The sequence below is a fragment of the Podarcis gaigeae genome, assembly GCF_964106915.1.
Source record: "Podarcis gaigeae genome assembly, chromosome: 13".
In the NCBI taxonomy this organism is placed as follows: domain Eukaryota; kingdom Metazoa; phylum Chordata; class Lepidosauria; order Squamata; family Lacertidae; genus Podarcis; species Podarcis gaigeae.
In genome coordinates this window covers 13,573,739-13,581,501 of record NC_139689.1, presented here as the reverse complement: position 1 = coordinate 13,581,501, position 7,763 = coordinate 13,573,739, and the positions used below count along the sequence as shown (strand labels likewise).

General features: G+C 42.3%; 1 protein-coding gene across 1 annotated transcript; it reads left to right on the top strand.

The window, feature by feature from the left end:
- Positions 1 to 4,465: 4,465 nt before the first annotated feature.
- On the top strand, positions 4,466 to 5,433 carry LOC310830406 (olfactory receptor 4K14-like; the record flags this gene model as incomplete). The annotated part of the gene is made up of 1 exon (XM_083710192.1): positions 4,466 to 5,433. One exon carries the CDS (start codon positions 4,466 to 4,468, stop codon positions 5,414 to 5,416), a length of 951 nt encoding a protein of 316 aa, XP_083566318.1. The 3' UTR covers positions 5,417 to 5,433.
- Between the last annotated feature and the right edge of the window lie 2,330 nt (positions 5,434 to 7,763).

Below are 7,763 nucleotides of genomic sequence, written 5' to 3'. Positions count from 1 at the left end.
CAGACCCTTTTGCTGAAAACTAGTGGAGCTTTATAACCTTCCTTAATAAAGAAAAAGCAGGCCAGCTAGTGCCTATGGCTTTTCAAAATATATGGTGTATTTAATAGACATGTGCAAGGGTGCCAGCTTGAATAAAATATTGGGAGGCAGGTAAGCCCCACCCCACATAATTGATCACAAGACACGGCGTGCACACACAATTTGAATCTAATCAATACAAATTAAATGTCCATCAACTGGGGGGAGGGGCGCCCCCCTCAAATCTTTTACTTTTGAAAGGGGCAAAAGTTGGCCCCTAGGAGTTGGATCCTATCGACATGTGAATCGACTCCTGTCCAAGGAGATCCACTTTAGCTTTCTTCCATGTTGCCAACACAAACTGTTAATTTATAGTTATTGTTTGCTTACATTATGTGTTTGGTCAGTGCTTAATTTGAAGCCCCTCTAGAGAGAGTGGGGGTGGAGGAAGGAGGAGGGGTGTGTGAAAAAGAAAGTTCAAGAACACTTTTTATAGATCCACATGGTTTTTCTTTATTTTCAAAGCACTGACTGTTAATGAAGCAGCTTTCATCCCCCTCTTCCACAATGTACCTCTCTCATCTTGTCATAATATTCTCCACCCGTTACTTAGGAGGAAAGATTTGCTCACCTTCAGACAACAAGAGCAGGGAACTGTGGACCTCTAAATGTTGCTGGACCACAGCTCCCATCATGCCTGACTATTGGTTAAGCCAGCTGATGGGAATTGAAGCACAAAAACATGTGGAGAGCCACAGGTTCTGAAAACAAAGCCTTCACAACTGCTTGCCTTTCTAAATGGAACTGAAATCTGGAAGACATCGAAGCGACATATTCACATGGCCTCAGTATGTTCCCATGACGCTGTTCAGAAAACATCAATGCCAGCCTACCTGCTGGGTGACCTTGGGCTAGTCACACTTCTTTGAAGTCTCTCAGCCCCACTCTCCTCACAGAGTGTTTGTTATGTGGGAGGAAGGGAAAGGAGAATGTTAGCCGCTTTGAGACTCCTTCGGGTAGTGATAAAGTGGGATATCAAATCCAAACAACTCCTCCTCCTCCTCTTCTTCTTCTTCTTCTTCTTCTTCTTCTTCTTCTTCCGAGTGGCCATTCAGTTCCATTTATTTTAGTAAGTAAATTTACTAAAATTTATTCCTCTACATACTGCTCATGTACATTATCTCAGTTGTCTTTGCAACACCTTTGTCAAAGAATCAGCAGTATTATATTGATTTGGGGTTCACAGATAAGCCATGTGTGCACTTATGTTCCTAAATGGACACCTGGTAAATGGAATAACCCAAAATGTTCTTGTTAATCTTATTATCCACTTCATATCTTGTACACTCTTCCTTCCTTCTGATTGGTATAGTTGGATATCATTTGATTGATGGAGGTGGTGGACTCACACATTCAGAAAAAGGGGAGAAAATCATCCCCCAGTTTCTCCCCATCTTTTTTGATCCCTTGCAATGTACCCAGGAAACCAAATTAGAACTCAAACTTAGCACATAATGTACCCTTGAGATCAGCTGTGTAACACTTACCTGAAAAGTATTACTTTTCTAATTAGCTGCAGAGAAGCAGAGAAGGCAGCAGCAAATGCAGCCCCCATCAGAAGAAAATGAGCAATTAATTACAATTACCAACACACACACACACACACACACACACACACACTATTTGCTCCTGATTTGCTTGTTCATCCTGCCTTTTAAGCAGAGATCTCATCCACACAGGGATCTTATCCCCATACCACTCACAGGCAGCAGAAGGAACTGGATCAAGCAGCTCCATGCTGATACTGAACTGAACAGAAGTTGCTGCAGAAAACCTCAGTGGATATCTGCTGGGATTGGCAGGTGGGTGAAGAAACAGTTGAGAGTGTATTAGATTTTTCAAAAATGCTTATTTAGTATTTCAGTATTTAAAACGGGACTTGTTTATTCTAATAGGAGTTCTGATTTTTCAATATGGTTTTGCAACTAAATAAGATGGATAACAATGTGTAATAGAAAAAGAAGCATGAAATTAGTTTAAAGGTGTGTGAAAGAAAGTAATAGAAGTGGAAAGAAATTGCAATTGAGTAGATTGGAAGTCTAACACAAAGGTGGGGTGAGGGGTGGTGGGTGGTGATGGGAAAAGGAATTATCTGTGGGACTGAATGTAGGTATGTCTGAATGTTTTTAAGGATTGTATGAAATGTATGTTTGTATGCTTGTATATTCGCAATATGTGTGTATTAATGCTGAATTATTTTAACAATAAAAAATAATAAAAAAGATTTTTCAAAAATGCAAGTGTGAAACTCTGGGAAGAATGGCATACTACAGCTCCTCCAAGAGCTCCTCAGCAGTTTCCATCTGCTGGTATTCTCTTTTTCTCTCTCTTACTCCAGTGAGTTACATGCCTTTTGGTGGCTGGATTACAGATGGATACAGGGGTAGCATGGGGAATGGTCAGTATTATTAGGATGTAATTGTCCATTCAAAACTGCCAGTACCATAGGTGGAATACCTCTGAATACCAGGGCAAAGCAGCGGGAGAGGACTACTGTATCCATGCTCTGTGAGTTTCTTCTAGGTATCTGATTGACCACTGCCAGAAGACAGAATATTGTGCTAGATGGTCAAAGCCTGCTCTAGAATGGTTCAGTCCCAGCATGCTATTGGAATACTGAGGTTAGGGAAGTGGAGTCCTTTGCTAAGGCAGATTGTAAGAAACTGGGAAATCAGGTATCATTCCAGATCAGGCTGTGGCTTGTATACACGTATCAATTTATTCTATTTTCCTTGGGTTTTCCTTATCATTATTAAATTTCACATTACATTGAAGCTTTCACATGATGGAAAATACACTTTTCAAATGACAAATATAGTGTGGGTTCAGTCCTCAATTCCATAGTTTGCAACTGATTTTTTTCTGGCAGCAAATAACATGGAAATTAGCACTAAAATTGTTCTATTGGCGATGGAATAAGCTGCCATGAGAGCACATCCCCTGGCCATTTATCTGAGCAATCTGTCTTCTGACAGTGTCCCAAAAGGTGCTTCTTTGGAAAGGAGTCACAAAACAGGACATGATAATGTATCTGGCCTGTTAATAATTCTGTTGAATTTTTTCTTCTGCCTCTGAACATGTTATCATGGGTAGAAGTTACTGAGAGATCTGTGTGTCTTTGTGTGTGTCTATAATTTATTCTTACTGGTTTTCATAATACAAAGAAGCAATCAATCTCACAGGCTACCCCAGAGCTGTCTAGCTAGTTCTTTTCACTTTGCACAACACACCGTCATAGTTGTAAGTTCTACAGTGCTGTCTAATAGTGATCTTAGCACCAACAGAACTGTAGCCAAAACAGGAACCCTGAGAAATACCAAAATAATAATAATAATCTTTCAGAAAACACCAATGAAGTTCATTCAGGGCAGATGAAAGTATTTCAGGAGTCAGTGATTGCCGCTAAGTTGGATGGTTTTTAAAGGTAAACCTTTGAACAACACAATAAGAGCAGATGCAGTTCAATTATGAAGATGACCAAAGGGGTACATTCAAAGCATCTCAGGTCTGAAACCAGAATCCTGACATGCGGTCTCTGTCACACCCACCCTAGTGGTGGAGCTGCCACTAAGTCAAGAGCTGTGTGAGAGCACTAGGCAGCTCAGGCTTTCTTCTCCGCAGTCATCTGTGGATGGTAACGCTCCTGAGAATCTCCCCCAATCTCTTCTATAGAAGCTCTGAAGAGTCCCAAAAACTTATACTCCAGACATTACCCAGGGTTACGTTGCATTTTGGAAAGTGGTCTACTTCTTATGAAGGTGGGTCGTTGCTGAGTTGGAGGTGCGTGAATGTACAAAACATTGGGCAAAAGGTCAATATATTTTAGGGGAACTGAAAAGATGGAGAAGGGTAATAAATCATTGGTAGAGCATAGCTTTACATTGGAAAGGTCCTAGATACGTTTGTGAATGTTCATGTGCCTAAAGATCTGAACAGCCCCTGCCAGACAGTGTAGACTAGACTGAGCTAAATGGACCAATGTTCTGACTCAACATACGTGTGTGTGTGTGTGTATAGACCACTTCCAATTGTTTTTCTGCTTCTCCCATGCTTTTTAGGCATTTGTCTAAGTGGTTTTGCCTTTGCCTGCTGCTATCCTCCAGAAAACCCGCTCTTTAGCGCCAAATTGCAACAAAGAGCAATCCACAGAAAACCCTATCGCTGTTTGTCACGGTTCAGTGCTAAAATACGGGTTTTCCCTGGTAAAATGGCAGGGGAAATGGAAGTGTGCATGAGCACTCAGACCCCAGCCAAGAATAACAGCAGCTAACACACGGATACACCCTTTCCTGATTTAACATAAGGCTGTGATGGAAGTATCTCATTACTGTCTCCTTTCTCCCTTCCCTTCCTTTCTCCCTACACAGTGATATGCAACAAGGGAATGATGTGGGAAAACCAGACAATGGTGACTGAGTTTGTTCTGCTGGGCCTCTATGAAACATGGGAAGCCCAACTTTTCATATTTATCCTCTTCCTTGTCCTTTATGTGGCTACTCTCTTCAGCAACATTCTTATTTCCTCAGCAATTTTCAGGGATCACCACCTTTCAGATTCACCCATGTTCTTTCTGCTGGGTCAACTGGCTTTCCTGGACCTCTGCCTGTCCTCCTTTGCCATCCCAAAATCTCTCTTTGATTACATTGCTCAACACCAAGCCATCTCCTTTGATGGCTGTATGGCACAAATCTTCTTCATTCATTTCTTTGGAGGAAGTGAAATGCTTTTGCTGATAGTCATGGCCTATGACCGGTATGTGGCCATCTCCCATCCTCTCCGTTATGCCTCACTCATGAACCGACACCATTGCATGGCATTTATCCTTGCCTCATGGGCTGGTGGGTTCCTCCATGCTACTGTGCAATTGGGTTTTATCATTAATGTGCCTTTTTGTGGACCCAATCGAGTGGACAGCTTCTTCTGTGACCTCCCCTTGGTTATCAAGTTGGCCTGCACTGACACCTACCCCCTGGAGGTCATGATGGTCACCAACAGTGGCATTTTATCACTGGTGTGTTTTATTGGCCTGCTTCTCTCGTATGGATTCATTTTCTACACAATCCGATCCCGGTCCTCTTCTGAAAGAACCACCAAGGCTACCTCCACATGTACATCTCACCTCATTGTGGTCACTATGTACTTTGGGCCCATTATGTTCATTTACTTACGTCCATCCACCCAGTTCATGATTGATAAAATGCTCTCTGTCTTCTATACCTCCATTACCCCCTTGCTGAACCCAGCTATCTATGCTTTGAAGAACAAGAAGATGAAGGCTGCCATTGGACGTCTGCTCTCAAGGTTTTCTAGGCAGGTTTCCTCTCAGGGCCAGCCCTGATGTTAGGTAGCATGAGGTGCTCCTCTCTGTGTCACAAAAGAGGAGAACATTGTTAGTTATTTAATTTAATTTACAAAATCTCTAGCATTTTGTACACAGTGTTCAGAAAGTGGATGAGAGGTGGTTCTCCTCTTAATCCAGTGGAGCTGAAAAGGACATTCTTTTTTTAGACAACACACACCTGAACAACACAATTTGCTAGCACAAGTGAGGGCCGTCAACTTGGAGGTCTTGTTTAGACAAGTTAATGGAGGTTAAGTATATCAATGGCTACTACTCCTGATGGCTATGCTACTACCAGTATCAGAGGCCATATGCCCTAGAATACCAATTACTTGGGGAACATGATTGGGAGAATGCTGTTCAGCTCTTGTTGTGTTTGTAGGTTTCTCCTAGACATGGCTGGCCACTGTAAAAACAGGATGTTGGACTAGATGGCTGGTGATGCGTAAGGGAACAGTAGACATCTCTGTTAGGGCTCTGCCCTGGATTTGGCTGAAGGCTGAACCAAACTGGGCCAATCTGGGTTTAGGCTGTATCTGGATGAGATAGTCTCAGATTGCCCTGCATTGGGTTGGACCACCACAAGTCATCAGGAGTTGTGAGGGTTAAGGTTATATATAGGTGGGTAAGCTGCAGGGGTGTGTTCCCTGTGTAGAATGCCATGGTGAATCAGAACACTCGGCATTCATTCCAGCTGGTTTCAGGATGTTCCTATGCAAGCATCTTCCAGAAGGTAAGCAGTACGTAACAGAATTAAACTTTCCTGTTCTCAGCTGAATGCTCTGCCACAGATAGCTTTTTAGAATATAAGTGTGATATGCAGTGATTTATTTTGTATCCATTGGGATACAGTGAGCCAGTGTGGTGTAGTGGTTAAGAGCGGCAGTCACATAATCTGGGGAACCGGGTTCGTGTCTCCGCTCCTCCACATGCAGCTGCTGGGTGACCTTGGGCCAGTCACACTTCTGTGAAGTCTCTCAGCCCCACTCACCTCACAGAGTGTTTGTTGTGGGGGAGGAAGAGAAAGGAGGTTGTTAGCCGCTTTGAGACTCCTGAAGGGGAGTGAAAGGCGGGATACCAAATCCAAACTCTTCTTCTTCTTCTTCTTCTTCACTCTGATGTTAAACCACAATAGAGTCCAGGGGTCCGCAAACCTTTTCAGCAGGGGGCCGGTCCACTGTCCCTCAGACCTTGTGGGGGACTGGACTATATTTTGGAAGGGGGAAAAATGAACAAATTCCTATGCCCCACAAATAACCCAGAGATGCATTTTAAATAAAAGGACACATTCTATCCATGTAAAAACATGCTGATTCCCGGACCATCCACAGACCAGATAGAGACGGAGATTGGGCCGGATCTGGCCCCCGGGCCTTAGTTTGCCTACCCATGGAATAGACTAAAATAAATTACAACTCATACAAACTTTCTATACATCTGTATAGCTTTGTCTAAATAAAAATGTCTGCACAGACAAGAGACTCTTCATATTTAAGTAGAATTTTCTATCTCAAGGGCCAAAATGACCTGCAATGACCAGTCGGTACAGAAGGAATAAGATTATCAATCAGGTATCCAGGTCCCAGTCTGTACGGAGCTATGGATACCAGTGACTTTATTTTGGTACCTAAGGCAAGAAATTGCACAAATTCTAGGGCTGTGCTCAATTCCGCCCTCATCCCCCCACCTGGGAAGATCCAGAAGAAAGCCAGCCAGTATACAGACCCAAATCAACATATGGTGCAGTGGGGTTAATATTGAATTAGTCTTAATTTAGAGTCCAAGTAAATATATGGTCAGATATAGGAACAAACCAAGATGCTACTAACAAGAAATTAATTGTTTCAATACACATTGAAACAGACTTGAAGCCCATACTGAAGGGAGGTTTCAACCTTGTGGACTTTTCTCCACTCTTAGAAGGATGGATGGGGAAGTCCAAATTTGACTTCTCCTTACTTATACCTCTGTAAGTCCAATACAGGTCACTGGATTCTATTCTAATTTCTTGGGGTTCCTATAACTAAGGGTTATGCACATTCGTTTTGTTTTGTCCTTTTAAATGACTCTTATTTCTTTACATTTAGGAGTGTGCATGTATTAGGATACTAGGATTAAAAGAAACCTGTGACTGTACTGATTAGATTGTAACAACTGAGATCTTTTTTCCAAGACCACAGTGTAATAAAAGTTTGCTTTTGAAATTCTCTGTGTTGTGAGTTTCTTGGTTTGGAATTGTTTAGGCACACATTCAAGGCATCATGTGTTTGATTCCCACAACATATCCACCTCTCACACGTGTGTGTTTTGGGGTTCATGGGTGAATCATGTATGCACATATGTT